The sequence below is a fragment of the Chelonia mydas genome, chromosome 9 (assembly GCF_015237465.2).
Source record: "Chelonia mydas isolate rCheMyd1 chromosome 9, rCheMyd1.pri.v2, whole genome shotgun sequence".
NCBI classification, from domain to species: Eukaryota; Metazoa; Chordata; order Testudines; family Cheloniidae; genus Chelonia; species Chelonia mydas.
This window is the reverse complement of record NC_057855.1, coordinates 5,735,223-5,760,433: the sequence shown is the minus strand read 5'-3', so window position 1 is coordinate 5,760,433 and position 25,211 is coordinate 5,735,223. Positions and strand designations below refer to the sequence as shown.

The following is a 25,211-nucleotide window of genomic DNA, read 5'->3' as shown; positions in this document are numbered from 1 at the left end:
GGATAAGTTTCAACACATACTTGTTTAGCACCTATAGGTATCTGCAAGTAACTTCTTCCACTGATCTAATGATATTTGGTCCACAAGCTTTAAAAAAATAAGGGGGGAAGGCAGTTCAGGTGAGGCAAAGGCATTGGATTAGGTTACTCAACCACATCCTCCCAGGATGTCACCACATCCTCCCAGCCTGCTTCTACTGGTGGGAATTCTGAATGTGAATAAGGTGTGTTTCTTTATGAACTAGGGATAAGTGGCAACCCTTTAAAACACTTTTTCCTTTAAGGTCTATCCCAGTCACAAGTCAAAAATAAATGACTCATTTCATCACTATAATTTGAGATGTCTGCCCAAGAGCTCACCTTGATCTTTCAGGAAGGACAGATATGCTACTTTGCAATAAAAGCCAATGCATGTGTCTCCTCAGATAATATCTGAGCAAGCTCATCATTCAGGCCTTAGCTGGTAATGGAAAAGCAGGGAATTTAGATAATCCAGGGGCCTGCCAAGTACTCACTACAATTGAAATTTTATCAACCCTATCTAAAGGCTATGTTTTGTCTACAGCAGGAATTAGAAGTGGCAGTTTTACTGCAAATCTAAGCTCTTGCTGGCATCTCACTGAAAAGTGACCTCATTTGAGACTGAATGGGAATCTGTCAGGGACAAACATGCTGATCCTGTAATACTGGTTTAGATTAAAGTTTATCTTCTGATTAGTGAGTGAATGATACTAAAGCAACATGAAAAGTGGTTTATGTGCAGATGGATCTTCAACTGGCAGTGTGTCACAGACTACATCACTTTTCAGGTAGACAGTACTTGCTAATAGAAGGCTCAGAAATGTCAGTTTTAATTAACATTCATCAAATGAAATTCAGAGTTCATACCATACAGCAGCAAGAAGTGCTTGTGACAGCTCAGGACGTAGGCTGACTCAAGAGTGCAGATTTCTTTATGTTAACCTTCTGTATGTTTCTTGAAACATTTAAGAGCTACAGGTAACAGTACTGAATTCTCCTTTGTGTGATATTCAAAATCTGCATAATTTATCAATGTACTGGCCAAAGGTTTATAAGCAGGCACAAAATGTGAAACCTGTAACATTTTATTTTAAAAAACCAACAAGCTTCAGAATAGATCCAAATGTAGTAACTTCTCCAAAAAAATATCAAAAGGTACAGTGTAAAGCCATCTTTCTCATTAAATACAAACTAGCTTTTCATGATGCATTGCATCAATGTTTTGCATCTTTGTTGTATCCTGGTACACAGGAAATGTATGCACTGAAACAGGATGACTAATACCACATTACCTAAATTCTAACAGAAGGACTTTTTTCAACAAAATTTCTACTGGTAATTTAAAAAACCTTAACATTCATGAAGTTTAATTAAATTTTTGCTAGGTACGTTTTCAAAGTTAAAAATAAAGGGTTAAGTACTGAACAGTGTCAAGGATGTATTTTGACTTTAAAACTGCTACATGAAAGAAAGCCCTTCCACTGTCAAATGCTCTCAATGTTAAACTCTTGGGTAAACAACATGTTTACTCGGAATTTCAGAAAAAGTGCAAAGAAACCACGTTTAAAAAAATTGAATCCATAGTTTTCCAAGCAAGAGTATTAAAACTACTTTGCACCATAGACATTTGTGGATGCAGCAAGCCAACAATTCCTTTTATCTGGCTATACCTAAGTCCCATTGCTATGAAACAGTTGAAAATCCACTAGTTTATGGAATTAAAGGTAATTTTACCTGTACAATTTTGAACAGGTGCTTTGTTTCCCTTAAGGGTGTGAATGCACAATGAGGATGCTCCAATTTGGCCATCATCCTACAGATAATTATGCACATGCCTAGCTTTTACGCATGCTAGCAGTCTCATTGAAGCTAGTGGAATTACTCATGTACATAAAGTTGAGCATGTGCTTAAGTCTCTGCAAAATGTAGGCCTCTTCTCCCAGCAATTTTTCCCCAGCTTCGATTGCAGTCAAGATATTTGACTTTATTTCAGATCAGGCTAATCCTGGATTTCTCTTTGGTATATACAAACAGGTGCCATTTGATAGTTTATCTGTGTGGCTACTTCTTAAAAGACTGATTAACATTTAGGGGCAAGGTATATGACATTAAAATCCAGAGTCTGGGAGGGTTAGGAAACCAAGCTTGTTACCCTTTCTTATATGAAAGTCAGTATTTGCCCTTATAAAAGGGACACCAAACAAAAATATTGCATTAAATTTGTGAAAACCTAACAAAGGAACAGAAGGGTAGAGTTTAAACAAAATGCAAGAGAAAGTTCCATTTACTGAGGAGGCAGATACAATATGAACAGCTGCAGTACAAGCTTCTCCCACATTGCCCAACCCTGACTTGGAGGGACCACTTTTAAGGACGAGTAGTATAGTCTTCATGCCTGTTAAGTACCCGGCCTCTCTGACAGTAGTTTTACTTTTTCAAATGAGGATGCAAAAAATTTAATCTCCAAGGGGAAAAAAAAAACTTGTGTCAAAAGCACAAAGAATTACAACCAAACCCTTAAGAAAGAAAAGGAGGCGGCTATGTCTTGAACAGAAATACTCACACTCAGGCTTTATGCCAAACTGCAATCTGGAGGGAAGCTTTCTGGCAGACTCTCTGCCCCTCTGAAAACAGAGGTTTGTAATGGAAATGTTGACACAATCTTCACTATAGCAGGATTTGAGGAGCAGATACTGAATGTCACTAACAAAAATAGTTAACTTTTGCCTGCCATTTGTACTTGGGCTGTGAGGGGAACTGAAATAAGTCTATTGCCTTGACCACCAGCTGGGGTTACACAAAATCTGTTCAGATCAGAACACAACACCACTTACCAAGCAGATCAGTTGCCCCATTTTTGCCTAGGTCATTGTGTCTTTTTACTATTAAAAGTAAAATCAATAAGGATATTTAGTTGTGTCAGCATCCTAACAAAAAGTCAGGAGAACTTCAGTGACGTATGCTATACTCTTCTGACCACTTTCATCCCAGTTTTTCAGATCGGTGGAGTCTTTATATATGTGTCCTTTCCACAGCCTCTAACCCACTGTTACAAAACGGCTTCCTTTGTTCTGAGACAGGGCTGTTCTTTGTTCCTTGAGGATCCCAAAGCGCTCATTCAAAGTCATTCCAGTCTGTAAAACAAAATCATTTCATAATAGAGCTTGCAAAATATCAGACTGATCTGTTACAATACCAAAGTTAGGACAATGAGTATCACCCCTGCCTAGTTCTGCTCCATCAGATTTTTTTCATCCATACTGAAACAGGCATCTAAGGCTTGTATGGAAATACATACTGAAGATTAACTTATCTTGTTTTCCTTCTTTTGCAGTATTTATTTAAAAAAAGATGAGTAGAATATATTAACTCTATTTATATGAGATTCAAGAACATTAATGCAGGTCAGTAAAGCTGAAAACAGAACTTTTACTACACAGATCTGTTCTCCATACATATTAAATTATATCTGCCAACTTCAGTGACTAATACAGGTTTTTACTATTTTACACTCCTGTTTTCAGACTCCACACAGTTGAGAGAGCAAACTGGATTCTATTCTAGCTAACAATTCACTTATTGCACTTTGTTCACAAGAACACTTGCAATATTCATTACATGTGATAATTCCCACAAAGCAAGATTTGATCTGGAATCACTGAAAGTCATACAACACAACAACGACATTTTTAAGGGGTATTGTCCCAGTATGATTTTAGTTTCACCACCTGTGACATTGACGGGTTACCACCAGTCTGAACTTGTACTTTTGTATTTCCTGATATTCTCAATGTCATTCCTCACCCCCCACCCCTTATTTAGTTTTCCTTTTCACTTAAGACACAGCTGTTGCATAACTGTAGAGTGATGTAATTCAGTCTGGCAAATTTGTTAGATACAAAAAGCCCAAATTCTTAAACCATAAAATGGCACAATTTTGTTTTCCCAAAATGTCAGATTTTGATGTGCTCCACTCTGTAGACCGGGGTGGGCAAACTTTTTCGCCTGAGGGCCACATCGGGGTTCCAAAACTGTATGGAAAGCTGGGTAGGGAAGGCTGTGCCTCCCCAAACAGCCTGGCCCCTGCCCCCATCCACCCCTTCCCATTTCCCCCCTCAGAATCCCTCACTCATCCAACCCCCCCTGCTCCTTGTCCTCTGACTGCCCCCTCGCGGGACCTCCTGCCCCTAACCGCCCCCCCCCCCCCCCCCCCCAGGACCCTACCCCCTATCCAACCCTCTCTTCTCCCTGTCCCCTGACGTCTATCCACACCCCTGCCCCCGACAGGCCCCCAGGGACTCCCACACCTATCCAACCTCCCCCTGTTCCCCGTCCCCTGACCGCCCCCGACCCCAGAACCTCCACCCCATCCGCCCCTTGCTCCCTGTCCCCTGACTACTCCCCGGAACTCCCTGCCCCCTTACCATGCCGCTCAGAGCAGCATGTCTGGCAGTTGTGCCACCCGGCCAGAGCCAGCCATGCCGCCAAAGCGCTGGCGGCACAGCGAGCTGAGGCTGCAGGGTAGGGGAGACAGCAGGGAAGGGGCTGGGGGCTAGCCTCCCCGGCCGGGAGCTCAAGGGCCAGGCAAGATGGTCCCATGGGCCGGATGTGGCCCGCGGGCCGTAGTTTGCCCACCTCTGCTGTAGACTCAGGAGCCATGGCACTGCACATAAACAAAAAACAATAACTAAATTCCCAAGGAGATTTTCTTCAATTTTATACATATGCAAAAAAGTTTTTGAAGAGTCACTGTTTTCAATCCTCATCTGAAGTTGAATTAATCAGATTCAGCCATCTGTGCTGTGCAGAAGACATGACCGGGGGGTGGGGGGGTGTTCCCTGTCGTCTTCTCAATTTAGGAATATAGTGCCCTTCATCCAGGAACATCACAGTGCTACACAACTATTAAGCTTTAAATCCTATGGGAGGTAGATACGCATAACAGATTTTTTAATAGTAGCACCACGGAGGTTAGGTACTTGTCCAGAGTTACACAGCAAACTAATGCCAAAACTGAAAGCAGAATCAATAAGCCTAACTACAAGTCTCCTACTTTAGCCCGAGACAAGTCTATTAACAAGGAGCCCCACACCTCTTTTATTTATAATATTTGAATCACGCCAAGTAAGGGTTAGGAAACAGCTTTTACCTGTTTTCCAACACTGTTGATATCAAACTGCAAAGTAACTCCTTTGGGAATCTTCTTCTCTTCTGGTTGCTCCTTGTTCATTAGAAATGGGGGCATAGGAATACGAGTTAACCGTGGCTTCTGGGAACTGAAAGAAGACTATTTTTAAAATGGCACATTGAATAAAGGTTGATGTAACAATAATCAGGTGTTACTGTCTACAAAGATGTACTATGAAAAGACAGGAGACCACACCTCCAAGTAAACTGCCAATACCGCAACAGAAGGAAGAATTATTAGAATATGGTTGAAACACTGACTGGATAGTTGGGAATGTTTGATTTCAAGGAGGCAGAGTATAACCATTCATCATGTCACTGAAAACTATCTATCCGCAGATTAAATGGGCTAAAAAGCAGGGAGGGAAGAGGAAGAGAGCCAGTATTTTAAAATTAAATATTTGCATATTTATTTTAAACCTCTAGCACTATTGATATATAGTGATTCTTTACTGTCAATTTTACAAGATTTAGCTATAAAGAGCAAGGCTGGTGCAGTTCCCTTTTGAGGATAGGTACCTCTGATCCAAGGTTTGCTCAGAGTTCTGAAGCTGAACACTAAGAATCTTAATATACAGCTGTCTTGTCCAATTTACAAAAAGGAACACAAGAATGTCTGTCTGACTCAAACTCAATTCTATGGTTATCTCTACAAACTAGGGAGGATTCAAGTACCAATTCCTGGACGTTCAGTCATTCAAGACTTGGTGAGGGAAGGGGAACTCAGCCTAGTTATGATGGGGTAGAAGGTGTAGGTGAAAGTTTATCCACTTAGTAATTCTAACCTGCCACAAAAACTTTTCAATTTAAGCCCACACCAAGCTCCTAACTGAGGAACCTCAAAGTGCATTCCAACAATTACACATTATCTGAACACAGATTGAGAAACAGAAAGGGCCTGATCTTGCAAAGCTTCCACAGACAGAACTCCCATTCAAGCCACTGGGAGCTGTAAGTATGGAGAACTTGCTACACTGGGCCCAGACACAATACCTGGAGTTACGAAGGAAGACGATTGTTTGGAATGTTCTACTCACACTGGGGATGGGATTGCTCCAGGGTTGTCAATAGATACAGTCAGAATTCCTCCATTTGTGGTGGAAGTTCGCCATCTAGTTTGAAAGCATAGGAATCACTTATGCAGGCTGAAATTCCAGTGTACCATTTGGGCTTCACATGAAACGCACGTTCCTGACTAGCCACTATTTTAAAAAAGTCTGTCAGAACTCTAGAGTTTTCAGAGTATAAGGTGGTATATCAAGACTACATACAACCAGGCACAAGCTACACATCTATACGGACCACTAGCAGACTGAGCACAGGCCTTTGAAGCCACTAAATTGTCCAACTATTCAGAGCAGCTCCAGATGACATTGGTGAAGAGTGCCAACACATAATCCACCCTAGCATTTCAATAATTGCTAGAGCAATGGTGGAAGTTTCTGAAAATATTGAGTGCAGATAAGACCAGGTAGGTCCATCAAATCCAACAGTGAGTCTGAAATTCTGTGACATATGCTGCTCTCATATGAGCTGTCTAATTCTTCCTACTATAGCTTGCAGCAATCCCTTTTGCTTATCCATGAAGAGCCTGGGAAGTGGAGATTCCGTCTTTCCTCACAGACATGTCTATCTTATCTTCCTTTTCACACGTAGGCCTGGAAAATGGCTGGTCTCACTGATTTTAAACTGTTTTACAGGCTCTGGATTTATAAATTTGGTACAGTAGCTGCTACATCGACAGGAGGGGAGAAACTGCTGTCCTATATAGAGCCTAAATTAAAGTTTTAAAATGATAGAGCCTTGGGAGCAGAGCTTACTTAGTAGCTCTGAAATTGGCAATAGATTCCTCATTCCTGGGAGCATCTTCTGCAAGTGATCCTTCCAGTTAAACGAAGAGCTGCTGTAAAAGCAGGAAGGTAGGCGGGAAGAAGGGAGAAAAGGATGAAAAAAACTGTTTCCCACCAAACACATAGTACATCATCCAAATTCATGTCACTACTCAACTCAGAAGCCCACAAGAGAAGGTTCCAGTTGCCACAACAGGAGCAAGTTAGAGTACTCTGGATACAGCAGGACTAAAGCAAAGCAGTTTGAATGAATAATCCCTTAACTGTAGCTCTTCAGCTGAAATATGACACTTACTGGCGAGTTCTCTTTGTTGCCTGATTATCCAGAAGTTCTTCTACTGGCTGCACTTGTGCCTGCACCTGAAAACACAGAAAGATGGGTACAGGATTTGAATACTGTTACACTTCCTGATCTGGCAGTGTGAGGTTTTAAAACAAGCATCTATGAACACATCCATAAGATGTATACCAAAAACAGACCTACAACTGTTCAACTGCGGACGGTCACCTTAGGCCCCAGAAACTCATATTCCCTTACAGCATAGGCAATTTTTATAAAGGGATTAAAATAAAGATATTTGCCAAAAAACGAAACCCAAAAGGCAAGACACGGAGGAGAGAGATTCTATCCAGAGTCATAAGGACCAGACAGGGTGGAAGCTTACCCACACACAGGGTTGGAATAGAGGAGAGAGATTCACAAACTAGGATGTGGTGAAAAACTTACTATAAGAGATTCTGTATCTAATGTCACTGAATCCCCCTACCAGTCTGCAGTTTTATCACATTCGGATTGTGTTTTTTAATCTCCCCTGCTGCAGTCTGAAAAATCCTCACTAAAGCAAGTGACTCCACATTGACCCCTGCATCTGTGCAGAACCCCACTGAAGTAAGTGGCGCTCATGTGTACCCATGCAGTGTCAGTTGCAGTTAGGGCTCAAACATATAAAGAAAAAACGTAAAAACCACTTCTCTTTACATTCTTAGTTATTTGACTGTTACTTATGAGGCTGATGGTTATACATATTTATGGTTAAACCATATAAATCTATATCAATTCATGATTTAAGGCTAAACAAATCTTCAATTCTGAAGCTTACTGCTTTCCATCCTTCAACTAAAGGCAACTTTAAAAGCCCATACATAGCTTTAAACAATTTACCTTCAAGAAGCAGCTGCAAGCTTGCCACTATCCTGAAATACACACCCCAATTCCATGCACCTCAGAATGATTCAGCTGTTTTTGGGATACAGAAAGACTCACATACTGCTCTACAAGAAATCTTTAACTCAAGATAGGACCAGGTTGTTCCTGGAATGGTAAATATATGGTTCCAAGACCACTTGAAGTGTTGTCTTTTCAGAGACCAAAGAAAACACATCAAATGAGTTTATTCAGAGTTGATCTAGATAGTCTGATCCATCAAATGGGGAGCTGAGGAAGAAAATTACATTCATTTTAGAATCTAGTGCACAGTATTTATTTTATTTAAGAAAATTTTTACTGTACCTTCAGCCCCCTCCTGAAGAGGAAAGTTGCTTGACGCATGTCTTTCTGCTGGTTTAGTTTATTTCCAATTCTGGCAAAAGTGGATGGTATATTACTCCTGTAACATTTTACAAAATAAAACCAATATCATTATCAAAAACGTCTATGGACAGCCAATTTTTAGAGAAAAATAGAATACTGTAGAAAATGGAGTAAAGAAGCAAAAGTCTCATATTCCCCAATGCATCTCTAAGAAAAGTCACACCCTAGCTTCATTTAGAGACTGAGCCTTTCAACTTTGTTTATCCCAACTAAATATTTAAATGGGATAGAGCGGGTTTATTAAATCTACATTTTTCTTTTAAAAGACACATGGAGTTGTCACGGCTACAGGGAAAACCGCACCTCAGACCACTTTTTAGTCTCTCTCTCAGGTGCTCCCTTCAGGTGACAGGCCTGGCTTCCTGCACCTCATTTTGAATGGAACCGCCCAGTCCAAACACACTCAGACTGGATCTCTGGCCTACAGTCCCCCTGGTTCCCAAGCATGTTAATGACACAGGGGTAACTTAGGTTCGACACCTGTAAGAGTTTCTCTCTTCAGGAACCTTTGCATGAGCACAGAAACAGCGTCTTCAAAATAAAGCATTATTTATTCATTCCTCAAAAGGTATTTAGGAAAATGGGCTAACAATGAAAGTCCTAGATGCATGCCTCCTTACCTATGCTTAACCTTTCTATTCATAGCTCAGGGACATCCAGCTTATCCCCATATCTCAGAGTTGATTTGGGAGAGCCCATCTGTTCTGCTCAAAGCTGCGTACTCCCGCGTCTCTGTGTCCGTAAATCTAGGCATCAGTTTTTCCTCTGCTGACAACTGACTTCCCCCTTTTCTCCCAGGGTTGCATTGCTCCCTCTGGGTGTGGAGGCCCCCCAACAGGTCCAAAGTGAATGGACTCAGAGAGGCTCACAGAGAGAGACAGGTGTGCTGAAGGCTCAGAGGTGTGGTTCCAGGAGGAGGCAGTGCCTAAGGCTTAACCCCCCGAGAATGTGACCCCCCCAAGGAGGGCTGTCACACTGAAGGAGGTTCCTCCCAGAGACTGTACGGAGCCAAGAGAGCATGGGTCCTGTGAGTCTGTGACAACATGGTAGCAAGGATGGTTGGCGAATGCACCCTGTAGACGATTAGCAGGTAGACAGCAAACTCGTTGCTTTGGTCACAGCATCAAAATGAGGGTAAGTTACCTCTCCCATGGGGGGATGGGCAGGGACTAACCCTGGGTCCCACACTTGCTTGGCTACCTTGCTTGTAACAGCAAGCAACACACCATATACAGTACTTTGCAAATATTAATCCTTCCAAAACCTGATAATTAGGTAGGGGAAAACGGAGATTCAGTGCAAAGAGGTTAAGTGGCTTGCCAAAATCTACACAAATCTGTCTAAACTGGTATCAAATCAAGCATTCCTAGCTCTCCGGTCTTGTGCCTCTCTGCAATGTGTCCTGTTTAAATGGTGTTCCTTGAGAGATTAGTATACCAATATAAGTCAATCTTTTAATTTAGCTCTGCCCTCTATAGAGAAAACTGCCTATTTTTAAGCTAGAGATGAGTGATAACAAAATTGTGAAAGTTGTTTTACCAAGTTATTATGCTCTAATTGCCAAAACCATTTTGGAAGACAGTAGCAGATTTTTTGTTTTTTTAATGATGAAAATCTGGAGACCTCCAAGAACATCTACTAAGTTACGTACTCCTGAACAAAATGGGGCGATATGGAAGGGGAGGAAGGAAATCAATTGACGAACAAAGATTAGGTTGATTTCCTTAGGTGAAACCAGCCCAGCCCTCTAATGAAGTGTGTGATACATCCAATATTTGGATAGAAATAGAAAGTAGTCTGAGAAATATTCTACCCTAAAACAAAAATTTAGCCTTATGCATCTCATGACTGCACAGTCCACATATTTAACATTTCCACTTGAACAGGACAGTAGAAGTACCTGGTTTATGTTGGCCGAAACCAGAGAATCCCTGTCCACATACAAGAGTTGGATGGACAAACCCCCAAGTCATTTGACTCACAACAGAGTGAGACTACACAACATACATTTTATGCTGCAAGTTACTTACTCTCTTGCAGCCTTTACACTAGAAGGCCCTAGTCTCAATGGAAAGTCTACAATTTTAAACATAGTATTCAAAAGGTGAAACAATAAGTGTTCCAGGTGTCCCTAAACCTCTGACTGCCAGGAGCTGGGACTGGACAACGAGGGATGAATCACTCAATTGCCCTGCTCTGTTCATTCCCTCTAAAGCCCCTGGCACTGGTCACTGTCAGAAGACAGGGTACTGGGCTAGATAGACCATTACTCTGACCCAGTATGGCCATTCTTAATGTCTTAAGTGAGCCAGACAATTAATGGGATTCACACCAGTAGCTATGGGACAAGGTTTAATATTTAGTATGCACAATATTGCCTTGTGTGGTAAACGGTTTTTAAAAGGAAGCATAAGCCACACTTATCTGCAGTTTAACACAGTACATTGGAATAATTTCAGAGCAAACAAAGCACACTATAGTTTTCATGAAACCAAAAATGGTAGTAGATCCCGTAAAGGGTCTTACAGTGAGAGCTAAGTGGCTTAAATAAGATGCGTCACTTTTAAAAGTTACCTGAACCTAAGATTCCATGTATTAACCATTTTTATAGAGCTGGAACACTTGAGCTACATGCATGTTAAATGGAGGTAAGTACCAAGTGTAAGTGAAGAGAGCTGCTCCCTAACAGTTCCAGGAAGCAACTGATCCCATCATCAGGGCACACAAATCAGGGTACTGCATGAGGGCTACTAACTGTACAAGACTCTATCCTACTACTGCTGCCAGTCTTAGCTCTCTTGGTCCCAAGTCAGCACTGCCAGAAACAGAACTCCTCATCATTATCGAAGGGATGAGCTGGAAAAGGCATCTCAAAACAGCAGTTAGAAATCTCACCTCCTGTTTAATGGGACAGGCCTCCTGAGAGCTGGCATTTGTTTTCTCTGCAATTCAAAAGGCCTCTGAAGGGTCATTTTCCTTTTCAAGACTGGGTAGTTTCGCTGTGTGTTCTTTAAAAATAAAAAAAGAATTAAATATCCAAGTAATAGTTATTTAGATGGTGCCCTTTCACAACTCATTCAAAGTTAATGATATCAATCTAAATCAGTGGTTTTCAAACTCTTTCTGACGACCCAGTTGAAGAAAATTGTTGATGCCTGTGACCCAATGGAGCTGGGAATGAGGGGTTTGGGTTGTGGGAGGGGGCTCAGGGCTGGGGCAGAGGGTTAGGGTGTGGGGGTGAGGACTGCAGGGTGGGGCCAGGTATGAGGGATTCACGGTGTGGGAGGGGTCTCTGGGCTGGGGCAGAAATGCAGGAGAGAGTCAGGGCTCCGGGCTGGGGGTGCAGGCTCTGGGGTGGGGCCGGGGATGAGGGGGTTGGGGGTGCAGGAGGGGGCTCTGGGTTTCGGGGTGGGGGGGCTCAGGACTGGTGGAGGGGACTGGGGCGCAGGGTTACCTCCGTTGGCTCCTGGTCAAAGGCAAAGAGGCAGACTTCCCACCTGTCCTGGCACCGTGGACCAAACTGCACCCCAAAAGCGGCCAGCAGCAGGTCCGGCTCCTAGATGGAGATGCGCAAGCAGCTCCACGCAGCTCTCACCTGCAGGCACCGCCCCCACAGCTCCCATTGGCTGGGAGTGTGGAGCCGGTGCTTGGGGCAGGAGCAGTGCGCGGAGCCCCGTGGCCCCCCTGCCTACAAGCTGGACCTGCTGCTGGCCGCTTCTGGGGCACAGCGCAGTGTCAGAACAGATAGGGACTACTAGTTTTTACTGGATGGCCACCAGGGTCCCTGGGTGCTGAGCAAGGCGACCCAGTGCCATGCATTCCCAAACTTTGAAAACCACTGATCTAAATGTCTCATGGATTACTTCACTGAAGCTGATGGACAGATTTACACCATCAAGAGAATTACCTCTGTTATCAAGATTACTTATTCCCTTCCTCCAAGCCCTCCCTCACCAAAAAAAGCAGTCATAATCTAAATTTGACCATCTGTCCAAGACCTTGTTACAAGTTGTAATTCGGAGAATATACTTAAGCATAACTTGTATACCTCTGAAAATATACACTACAAGCAGTTCTGGGATCCTTAAAGAGTCACCATGGTTTCAGCCAACTTTGTTAGAAGATGTCACATCAATTCAACCATACTTTCCTTAGTGTTGATTCTCCATGTGTAAAACACTTCCCTTCCTCTTATAATTAGCTTGCTGCTCCTCCTGCCTGAATCCTTAAGAATATCACCATCCACTGTGATGTCAAGAATCACTTCCACAATTTTGATGAATTCCATATTCTAGCATACTTGCCACATGAGACGAGCACACTGCCTGGCCTAAGTCAACTCAAAATTAGAACCTTGCTGTTAAGTTTAAAAAAAAAAAAAAAAAATCTACTACATTTGTCAAAGACTTGGTATATTCAGTCCTGGACCTGTGCCAGACTATTTCTGCTAGACTAAGCAATCAGTAACAGATTTAGAGTCTGCTACCTCATGGACTACCAGAACTAGATACAAGTTCTGTATGCCATTGTAGAGAGAATCTCAGGTTTCATATGTCAGTTTTTTTCTGTTCTTAACGTTTGCACATCACAAGTAAGCAGAGGTTAAACAGTCACATTCTGATTACTTTTGTTACTCCCCCACCTATACTTGTTCTAGGATTTTAATCACTTCAGATATGATTATTCCAAAATGCCTTCACTTCATATGATACAAAGCATTATATTCTGGCTTTAAGTGTTTGGGATTATAGCTCTAAACTCAAGTCAGATCTGGAGCAGGGTGAGGGAAAAGCTAGATAGTATTCAGACTTAGGCTATTTTAATGTAATGTTAAGGGCTAGAAACATTGTTGTAACAGTATAAATGCATTCAGGTCTAGTAAATCTTTCAAAGAACTGGTCTTGGACATGTTACTATGACAAGATTTGCAATACCTAATTTAACACAGATGTGTTTTACCAGATACTTGTGTTACCATTGTACTATAAATACATTTAGATATTTTAAAAACTAGTCATTCTGAATCTTTTACAGTCTGCTTGTCACACTAATTATTCACTTCTTACTTTAGGAATAACTCTCCCATTGCCAAGCACGGACAGTTATACAAGGTACAAAAATTATATTCCTACCTTCTCACTAAGTGGTTGTCTGTTCAGAGGACTAATCCCTCCACGTGAACCTAGCACTTTCCTCGCTGCCAAGCCAGTTATAACTCCATAGGGACGCTTCTTCCCTGTTGCCCTCCTTCTGCGTCCCAAACGGTTCCTACTGAAACCTACAGTGGAAAAAAGAAGCACTACTAAACTGTTTCAGAAAGAGACACCATAGCCTACAGCCTTGGGCACATGATATTCAGTGACTGCTAGCTGCTCAGTTACAATGTAAGCTGTGAAACAGACGTTTTCAAAGTGTGGGGCATGCTGCCCTAAGGGGGTACAACAAGGTTATCGGGGGGGGGGGGCATGAGGACCTGATGGGGCCACGCTGAACAGATGGGGCCATGCTGAACAAGTGGGTGGGGTTCTATGCAGATTGTCTAGCCAGGATCAGGCTCCCTGCCCATCTTGCTTCCCCCCTGCTGCAGCCACGAAGTGGCAGTCACCCTCCTCTTCTGGGGAGGCAGACACGGACTCTGAGTGGGGGGCTGCACGCTGCACCCTGGGAATACTGCCCTTTCCCTGACAGACAGAGACCCCTACTGGCCCCAGCCCTTCAGCACAGCCTCAGGGCACAGAGCCCCATCCACGTCCCCTAATGGATAGAGCCTGTGCAGGGGAAGCAGACAGGACCATGCTGAAGGGCCAGGGGCAGTAGGGTACTGAGTCTGGTGGAGGGATGGGCAGTACTCATGGGCTGCAGCCTTCTCTTCCCCTCCTGACCCCGGCCCTTCAGTGTGGCCTCATTTGCTTCCCTGCACAGGGGGAAGGGGGACAGGCAGGGAGCCAGGTCCTGGCAGCCAAGGCCACCTGACCACTACAGAGAATGGAAGGCTTCCTTAACTGCTACATGGTGAGTACCCCCACCCCCTATTGTACCATTACTTAAAAAGAGGGAGACATGCATGGGACATCAATCTCTGAAGAGGACACAACAAAAGAGTTGGGGAACCTCTGTCTTAAAGCAAAAGCTATTAGCCTCATGTTACAGATAATGATGCTACATCACATAAGTCAGTTCAAGGTTGGCCTTAAACCAAGAAGATAACTGAACCAACTCCCAATATGGACCATGCAGTTTTCCTGCACTTCATTGATCCAGTGTGTTGAAAACTCTATGGCAGAGACAGTCAATAGGCCAAATCCGGACTGCCAGATGCTTTTGAATGGACCCTGCAATCTTTTTACTTATCATTATTGTGATTTTTTAGAATTATTTTCTTCTCTGGAGTCTGGAACTTGACTATACCTTGACCAAGAAATTTGGACCTTGACAAAAAAAAGACTACTCCTACTCTATGGCATTTGTCCAGAAACAGTGTTGTAGGATGAAGATTCCACTGTTGGGTGCAGAGTTCCAGGGAACCAGCAGCACCCCATCCAGGTCTATAAACAGTAACTATATCAGACCATAGCCAAACAGCACAAAATGGCATATTTTTATTTCAACTTTCTGATCATACAGCAAGCAACAACAGTTTGGAAAGTCCCAGCTTATATAACAGGAATTACACTCAGGTGCGATCTACACTGACAACATCTACCATCCTGGAGGGCCCAGCTGCAACAGCGGGCTCCACAGCAGGATTCTAACAATTTGGTTTTGTGCTATAAGTGAGACAGAACCACATTTTAACCATATTCCTAAATAGCATTACACCCTGCAAAGACCAAGATTAATAGGATTTGAGAACACAAGTTGGTCTCCCTTCTACAGTAATGAACAAACCATGTTTTTGCTCTGTTTTGAAGGGAAACACACAGACTGTTATAAACATGTTCAAGGACAGATTTTTCAGTATATAATGGACTGGACATTAGAAACCAGAGGTAGATCCCTTCATTTTAGGTCAGCAACACCTCAAGTACTGTAGGTTTCAGAGTAGCAACTGTGTTAGTCTGTCTGTATCCGCAAAAAGAAAAGGAGTACTTGTTGCACCTTAGAGACTAACAAATTTATTTGAGCATAAGCTTTCGTGAGCTACTAAAGTACTGTAGTTACATCTGACCAAGGCATGGAGGATTGTCTCAAAGTGACTTCCTTCCTATTAGAAATGGTATGGAAAGCAAAAAAAAATGGGTGAAGATTTTTTAGACTGTCTTCCACTAACTTCTTCTGCTCACCCCCCACCCCCAATCTCTTGCTCCTCTATCCTTGATGTCCTTCTGAAGAAGCTTGACAGCACATTAAAAGACCTCCAGAAGCTCATTTCTGCTATTCTGCCCATGAATAGCAAAGGATCTGCTGCAGCATCATTCACCAGGTTCCATGTATTCCATGATTCCACAGTTCCAGTTTACTGCAGTATCCACCCCTTGCCTCAGAATTATGCTCCAGAACTTAAGATTTCATTTAAAGTTTCCAGTCCTCATGGTTGTGAAGATCACTTTGAAAAAGTGAAGTGAGTATAATCAATGCAGCAGCTCTTCTTAGTCTGCCAGCTTGAAATAGCAGGTCTGGGATGTATGAACTGTCCTACTCATCTCAAAACTTGCATTTCACAATCATTTTCAATTTGAGCACTAATTATATTGTTGATTATTGCATCTGATACAGCTTTGGAGATCAACTTTGCCTGATGTATTAAGTACAACACTGGACATGGAATATCGGCACTTGGCAACATTTCATATGAGGCTTTTCTTCACTATATTTTCCCCACACACATATCTCTAATTCAAGATATTTAAACACATTTCTAAAGTACACAGTGAACACTCCTTACACATTTGATCCAGGCTACCCTAGTAAAAAACCTGAGGCCTGAAACAGACGTATGGGGGAGCATCCATGCTAACTTTTACAAATGTGTAAAATACCTTGTATTAGGGGTAAAAAAGTACAGTAAAGGCCATAGAAGCTGCAGCAGAGCATAGCAAAAAAGGAATTAGATTCAAGTTACTAAGGAATTCACAGTAAGAAAATGTTTAGTCAATACGTTCCTATTTTGGTTTCAAAGGACCTAGGCAATGAGAAATACCCAAGAACCAGATGTGACAAATGAGAATAAGGTCTAATTTTTTTTTATATATTGTGTGATTTGATTTCACTGTTCAATTCAATTAACTGTCTGAATGCAGAGAGTTAAATCAAAGGAACCTGTAAAACATTTGTTAAAGAGCCAAGCAAGAAAAGTAATACAATGAGACAAAGAAGAGCCTCAGGTATACAGCTTCAAAGGTGTGTTGACATAACAATGGTTTTGCCCTTTCCAAAACTGAGCCTAACATCAAAGAGTAAATTAAACCCTTATAGAAGCTGAAAGATACACAGACAGACAGTTCAGTGAATGGCCAGAGAGGCTAACTAGTGTGTCAGTGAAAAAGCGAACAGGCTGGGAAGACTCATTCAGAGACAGAAAGAGTATAACGTAAGCAGGAAGTGTGTTTCTCCCAATTCAGAAATGGGGAGTAAGCCGGACCTGCCTGAGTTCTGGATAGAGAGATTAAGTTTAAGGAAATGTGTGTAGGACTCTTGTTTTGTATTGCAGCCCTGTGCACTTTGTACCTTTGGGTGGAAGAATAAATGCATTGTTTTGAAGAAGTTGTTTGTGAGACACTTTGATCAGCTGCTGTCCCACGCTCCCAAATTTGGACCCACTGAAGTAGTCTTGGTTGGTATCCAAGGGGCCGTAACCCAGATTCTAACCTAAGAGTGAGAGAATTGCACAATTCCACCCCGGGAGAGATAGGCTCAAGGCCTGACATCTGTGGGGGTGCACTCACACCCCAAGACAGGACAGTGGCGCTGCTGCTTCAATTTAACAGTGTCAATAAAGATGAATTAAAAACAATTATTGCTCTATCAAGGCAGAGATATGATATTTAATATTCTGGGAATAAAGACCCCCAAAACAAGATCAGTGAATGGCAACAGTGCATCAATGCCTGAACAATGAGTCAATAAATGAGTAGCTGTTGATATGCTTTGGAGAAGAACTGTTCAGAGCCTTAAAAAGCATCCATGTGAAATGAGTAGGGCTCATTTCCCCACTAGAGGTGATCCTGTTTAGTTGTGCAGGAAAGAACAGTTAGAGCTGATTTTTTTTGAGAGAGACAGATTTCAAATCTGAAAAAGTTTTGTGACATTTGCTTTTTTTAAGCCAGCTCTAGTAATAGTGAATACAAGCCAAAGAGAGCAGTTCCCCAAGAGACTACGGGACTGTCAACATAACTGTATTTAAAATTCCAATCTGCATTACTAAGTGCCATTTAAGATACTTGTAATATTTTCTGTTCTAATTTTCATGTTTGCTGTTAACTTTTTCATTTAGCACAGCTTGGTCAGTGAAAGGAGGCTAGTATATTTATGATCAATTTCCAGGCAAAGATACTTACTCCTTCTCATGCACTTTATTCTAATATTTGGGCTACAAACACAGCAGAGGTGCATTTTTAAAGATTTCCAAACAAAATTTATTTTAAACTGATGATCAATTTTATGAGTTAGGTTTGGTTTTCCTACAAAGCCTATGTTTTGGGACTAAAACACATAACCCATTACTCACACACTATACATACTTAAGTAACAAATCAAACATTTTTGTATTAACAATTGTCTCCTTTTGTTTCTTACTAAAATTCCACTGTATCCCTAAGAGACAGCTGCGAGCTTAAGTTAAATTACTTGCTACAAAATGAAAAAATGCAAGTGAAATTTTTAAATGCCTCATAATTCGCTTTGGTGCATCATCAATCAAAAGCTTATTATTTCATTAGAATTAGACAGTTTAACTTTGTATAGCTTCCATTATCCACAATGCTAAGAAGGTACAAATAGTTACCTTTCAAACCACCAGTGTCACAGCCACATGCCTAGTTAGCCACCTAAAATCTAGGTAATGCCTCAGGAGCATCTGAATACAGTCTACTGGAAACATTCATCACTACCAATGAAATCTTTAACAGAATTAGATAACAATGTAGACTTAAAATTTTAAACTGTACACCTTACCTCCTCTTCACTGCCCTCTTTCCCTACATCTCTAGTCCACTGTAACACTGTGGACCTGCAAAGTGAGACATGGCAAGATCTTGTGAACAAAGGAGGAGCTGGAGCAGCTTCTCTCTCAAGCACTCTGATCCGTCCTTTTGTGCATTCTGGAGAGTAAAGAACTCAGATTTCACTAAGTCTCACTTTGCAGGCTTGCTGCATAGAGGCAGTGTCACAGACTGGAGTAGGGTACTGAAATGCAAGATATGTAGATAGCAGTTGCCTTTGTGAAAGGTCTGATAGGTAGATACAACTTAATTAATGTAACAGTTTGGTTCTGGTTTACAGAAAGTGTTAGGGATTGGCAAGGACTCCTGGTTTCTCCACCTACAAACCCTGATCATTGTGATATCCCTCTCTCCCACTCCTCAGAAGAGGGTTAGAGGGATGTAGTTCACAATATACTGTCCATACAACTTCCAGGAGAAAGCCGAGCAAAGAGCAAGACTCTCTGACTCATGGAAGGAGTGCAATACAGCCACTGCTCCTTTTTTCCATAGAAACCTAAACACTGAGCCCACATGGAAGCACTGACACAGAAAACTTTTTTAAGCGGATCACAAACTAGAGCTGAATTATAAATTTAAACTCCACACATGACAGCATTTGGAAGAGACTGAGTGAACTATTAAGTCAACCCATACTTTTTCATAAAGTCCAAAAAATGTTGCTACATGGCTTTACTTAGTAGGTGACATTTCACCGCACAGTAATTATGAGAACTGTGTTGTATTTTTGTAAAGTACATACCTGTCTGCTGTTGGATTCCCCACCTGGTCCCCCTCATCCTGAACTGTCGAGTTCCATTCTGTTGAAGCCTTCTGTTCATTTTGGGGGAGTACTGCTTTCTCTCTTCTTTCTTATTCAATTTAATTATATCATCTGTAAAAATAAAGGTTTTATGATACACTTTAGACTTAAGTATTTTAAGTAGCAATAAAATCTTAGGTGCTTTCAGTTAATCCCTATAGCCCTTACTCAGGCACACTCCCAGGGTCAGTCTTTTAGGAATAATTCTCAATGGGAGAGTAAAGATGGAGCCAGGGCTACTTATTTGGCCCTTCAGATTTATTTGTGGGGATGTCACCTGCCACTCACTATTCTTTCTAGTATCTCTCTTGCATTAGGTTCTCTAAGACCAATAATGAACATTAAGCTATCCAGTAAAGAGTCAGCAGTTAGTAGTGCCCAGTGAGTGGCACCAGTTTTTCTGCATTGTACAATTTTTTACATTGATAAGTTACTATTACAGTCAAGTTGCACTACTGTATTCAGCATAGATATATGAAATCTTCACTTTTTCCATTTTTTTAATGGCAACAATATTCAAAAAGCCTTACTCTGGGCTTTACAGCATTACTCTCATGCTACCGTTTGAATAATTTAAATTAAACTTTCTCCTAAAACAATAGCCTCATTATACAATGTTTTGCAGAATACATTTATATATACATATATTGTGGCTATTTGCGGAAGCTATTAAAGTAACCCAAGTTCTGTAGATAATTTTAACAGCTGGAAATAGGTCAAGCATAGCATTTTTGGGCTAACTGTATGGAGGAACCAGAAAAATCTACTTCTCAAAAAAAAATCTGTTTCAAATGAAGTGTCCGGGAACACAGTATAATCAATCACACAAAGTCAGAAAATACCAATGTTCCAGAAATATTATTTCTATAATACTGCCTGGTCTATATATTTTATGCTACATGTTACAATATTTAATCAGAAAAAAGACAAGATACTATGACATTCTTACAAAGCAGCACAGTTAGCACGGGAATTTTAAGCTTCCAAACATTTATTTAGTCCATTTTAAACACATTTTAAAGCAGATGACCCACCTACCACATCACTTTAGGAAATTTAAAGTTTAAAAAAAAGACAACATATTAGACTGCAGAACAACTGACAACTCAAGAATATCTTTGAAAACACATAGACTAAGCAGGTGAAATAATATCTTATTTCACCAACAGAAATTGGTCCAAGACACAAGCTTTAGAGCTCCATAGAGCTCTTCATCAAGAATCATGAACTCAGTCCTTGTCTGTACTTACAGCACTGCAGTGGGGCAGCTGCACCATTCCAGCGGTTAGTGAAGATGCTGCCTATGCCAATGGGAGAGCTTCGCCCGTTTGTGGTACTCCACCTCCGCAAGAGGCAGTAGCTATGTCAACAGAAGCCCTGTCTACACCAGGGTTAGGTCGGTATAACTATGTCGCTCCACACCTCCACACCAAGGCTCAGGCCAGGTCTACACTACAGACCTGTCAGTAAACTACATTGCTCAGGGTGTGAAAAATCCACACCTCTGAAGAACATAGTTATACCGACATTAACTCCTCTGTGTAGACAGCGCTATGTCGATGGGAAAGCTCCTCCCATCAGAGCTACCGCCTCTCGAGGAGGTAGATTAACCTCACCGACAGGAGAGCTCTCTCCTGTCAGTGTAGAAGTGTCTTCACTTAAGCACTACAACTGCACCAATACAGCATTTTAAGGGCTTGTCTACACTACTGCTCATATCGATATAATGTACATTGCTCAGGAGTGTGAAAAAGCCACCCCCTGAGTGATGTCAGTTATATCAACCTAAGTCCTGTTGTGTACAGCAGTACGTTGGCGGGAGAACAGTTACCACCTCTCACAGAGGCAGAGTTATTATGCCCAAGGATGTAGTGCTTCTAGTGTAGATTAGCCCTCGGGACAGACCTGGCCTTCAACAGAGACATGGGGTTTGTGTCTCATTACAATAATCTCTAATCCACTAACTCTCCTTCATCCTATGACTGCAGACATGTTAATTGGCCACTTCATTTTGAATGGTTTCTTGCAATGTGTTAACTCTTTACACTTACCAATCTGTTCCACCGACTTCCTTCGGAAAAAATAAAATCAATTTAGGAAAAAAAAACTAATTTTGTCTTCCATCATGCTTAAAAGTAAGCTTGATTCTTACAATACGACCATTTGTTGCTACAGAGAAGGATGTGAATTCCCTAACAGTGCACTTTGGAGATACATTTAAAAATAAGAGAATGACCATGATCAGATTAATCTGCCTTCATTAGTGAGGGAGACTGAGCAAAGATTAAAAATTGCAGATGGTTCAGAGGAATAATCAAAATAAATTACCAAACTAAAAACCCAGCCTCAGATCAGTAGCAGCATAATATGCGAGCATCAGAAAGGGTTTTAAGCTTTATTGGTGTTGGAGCAGAGACAATTAACAACTTTTCTGACACCATGACAAATATGGGATTTCATATAATCCATGATCCTGCCAACCCTACAACAGATTACATGCCTTTAGGTGAGGGACAATTGGAATGAATGATTCTCTTTTCATGTAAATTACCCCAGTAACAAACTAAACATGAGACTAGGGAAAATATGAGGAGAATAATTTCCAAACAAGGTGCCACCCCATGATGGCACATTAGCAGTTCTCTGTAAACTATTGCTATTGACACACGCATAGTAAATCATTACCAGATAAAAAACTGGACCCAAAGAGAAAACATTAAAGTGAGACCAGAATGAAACAAACTAGGCAACCAAAATACATATCTCCCCAGAATCAGTGTGTATCATAAAACACTATACACAAAAATCAACCCCCTATCCTCCCACATTCCTACCTTTAAGGGAGCCCTGAACCAGTGTTTTATAAGTTTCGCCCAAATGAAGGACTGGGTTAGTCACTTGGCAAAGCCCACTTTATGTGCAATAAAAATGGGCAAGTTGTAGCCACCCTCATATTTTAAGGTGACCCGCAAAGAAGTTTTTTTGCATCTTCATATTCATAAAGGCAACATGAAGTTGTCGTCCCCGCCCCCAAAGAAAATCTCATTTACATAAAACAAGTCAGGTCTTCTTCTCCCCAGAATTTTGGGAAACTTGATGGTTGGATAACTAACAGGATTAAGACATCACAGATTCAAAGTAAAACTGAAGTGAGAAAAGATATGAATTCTTTTAGGCAGAGTGCTTAAACTCAGCTGTTTTGGTTAACCCCAATTAAATCCAAAGTCTCCTTAAGAAGAAGAAAAAAGCTCACTTTGCTAAAGCCTGAATACCCTGACCACTTCAATGGTGAGTTCACCTGTATTTCTGAGGCTCTGCCAATGGGTCAAGCATCAAAAATAGGCAAGGCTGGCCATTGCTAAGGTGAGAGATCCAAACAGCAACTTTCCTTCTGTCAGGGCTCCTTCCCCACTCTGAACTTTAGGGTACAGATGTGGGGACCAGCATGAAAGACCCCCTAACCTTATTCTTCCCAGCTTAGGTTAAAAACTTCCCCAAGGTACAAACTTTGCCTTGTCCTTGAACAATATGCTGCCACCACCAAGCGTTTTAAACAAAGAACAGGGAAAGAGACCACTTGGAGAGGTCTTCTCCCAAAACATCCCCCCACACCCTACACACCCCCTTTCCTGGGGAGGTTTGAGAATAATATCCTAACCAATTGCTTACAAAATCATCAAAGACCCAAACCCCTGGATCTTGGAACAATGGAAAAATCAATCAGGTTCTTAAAAGAAGGGGTGTTTTTTTTTTTTTTTTTAAAGGTAAAAATCATCTCTGTAAAATCAGGATGGAAAATTCTTTACAGGGTATTCAGATTCAAAACACAGAGGATCCCCCTCTGGGGAAAACCTTAAAGTTACAGAAAACAGGAATAAACCTCCCTCTTAAGACAGGGAAAATTCACATAAAACAAAAGATAAACTAATCTGCCTTACCTGGCTTATTTCTCGTGGTTGCAATATTGGAGACTTGGATTAGGATGGGTTAGAGAAGATGGATTTGTCTGGCCTTTCTCAGTCCCAAGAGAGAGCAACCACGTAAACAAAGAGCACAAACAAAAGCCTCCCCCCCAAGATTTGAGAGTATCTTATTCCCTTATTGGTCCTTAAGGTCAGGTGCCAGCCAAGTTAGCTGAGCTTCTTAACCCTCTACAGGTAACAGGATGTGGCCTCTGGCCAGGAGAGATTTTTTAGCACTGTATACAGAAAGGGGGTTACCCTTCCCTTTATATTTATGACACTTTCTATGGGGGGGGAAAAAACAGGCCTTTATATAATAACAAAAAAGGGGGCACAAGCCTGGCTCACTGCACTGGGCCTAGTCCCCCTCCCTGAATATTTTCCTTTGCAGGGCATGCCGGACCAGCCTTCCTCCCTTGGGGGAAGGCTGCCTCCCCCCCCTTGAGCCAATGGGCCTGAGTGGGACCCCCAGGTCCCCAGCCGCTGTGCAATGGGTCCCACCCGAGGCCAGCGGGGCTGAGCCACCGGCTCCCCACCCCCACAGGGGAAGTGGGCTCAGGAGCTGCCCCCTTTCCATGAAGCAGGGAGGGACTCGAGGGACAAGGCCCAACCGCACCCCCCAACCCGCCTTGGACCCGCTCACCGAGCGAGCCCGGCCCAGTGTGCCCCCCCGCCCCTGTCCGTGGTCGGGTCCGTGCCAGTCACACGCTGTCCGGTCCGCGTCCCCTCCCCCGTCACACATGGTTCGGTCCGAACGACTCCCCGCCCCCCAGCCCCGGCCCGCGCCCCAAAGGCGGCGGCCTCGGGAGGGGCCGAGGCGGCCCGGCCCGCGGCTCTCCTCACCCAGCGACATGTCGATCTTCTCCAGGCTCTCGCTGCTGCCGCTCCGGGCCGCGGCCGCCGCCGCGGAGAAGCCCAAAGGGGTCGCCCCGACACGGAACCCGTTCATGGCCGAGCTGAGAGCCGCCTCCCGTCCCTGACTGAGACAACGGCCGCCCACTCTGCGCACGCGCGGTAACATCCGACCCCGCAGCCGGAGCTGCGGCTGGCTGGCGCTCGCGCGATTAGACGGGCGCGTGCGCGTGCGCATTCAATAATTCGCGGGGGGGGGGGGGGTCTGCGCATGAGTTCTAGTTTCCTCCGGGAAAGACCTGAGGTCTCAGCCTCAGTACGCCCCCTACGGGTCAGGAGGAGAATGCCAACCCAAAGTAGGCTAGTGACTTCCCAAGGGGCCCATGTGTAAACACCCTCGCATACGACTAAAGACCCTGTGCAAATGCCCCCTGAATGATTAAATACCGCCAATCCAAGCACACGCCTTTGCATGCAACTAAAGATCTCCTTGCTTCAGTGCAACTACTCCCACATGTCATTAAACTGCCCAAATACCATGTGCCCTTGCTCCAGTCTGATCCCAACTAAATACTCGGGTGCAAATATCCTTGTGTGGCCAATTAAGTACCCTAACACACAGCTAAATAACCAGCAGGAGAGTGGGGTGGGAGGAGGCATTGTTTCATGGTGTCTGTGTATAAAATGTCTTGTGCGATTTCCACAGCATGCATCCGATGAAGTGAGCTGTAGCTCACGAAAGCTCATGCTCAAATAAATTGGTTAGTCTCTAAGGTGCCACAAGTAC

At 42.7% G+C, this 25,211-nt stretch overlaps 1 protein-coding gene across 1 annotated transcript; it reads right to left on the bottom strand.

Moving 5' to 3' along the window:
* Positions 1-1,089: 1,089 nt before the first annotated feature.
* Positions 1,090-24,841, bottom strand: FYTTD1 (forty-two-three domain containing 1). The gene is made up of 9 exons (XM_037909411.2): positions 24,416-24,841; positions 19,551-19,682; positions 13,781-13,926; positions 11,544-11,656; positions 8,568-8,664; positions 7,353-7,417; positions 6,245-6,319; positions 5,170-5,296; positions 1,090-3,154 (listed from the first exon to the last, which is right to left on the bottom strand). The coding sequence occupies exons 1-9, from the start codon at positions 24,660-24,662 to the stop codon at positions 3,059-3,061; spliced, it is 1,098 nt and encodes a 365-aa protein (XP_037765339.2). The 5' UTR covers positions 24,663-24,841; the 3' UTR covers positions 1,090-3,058.
* Positions 24,842-25,211: the final 370 nt, after the last annotated feature.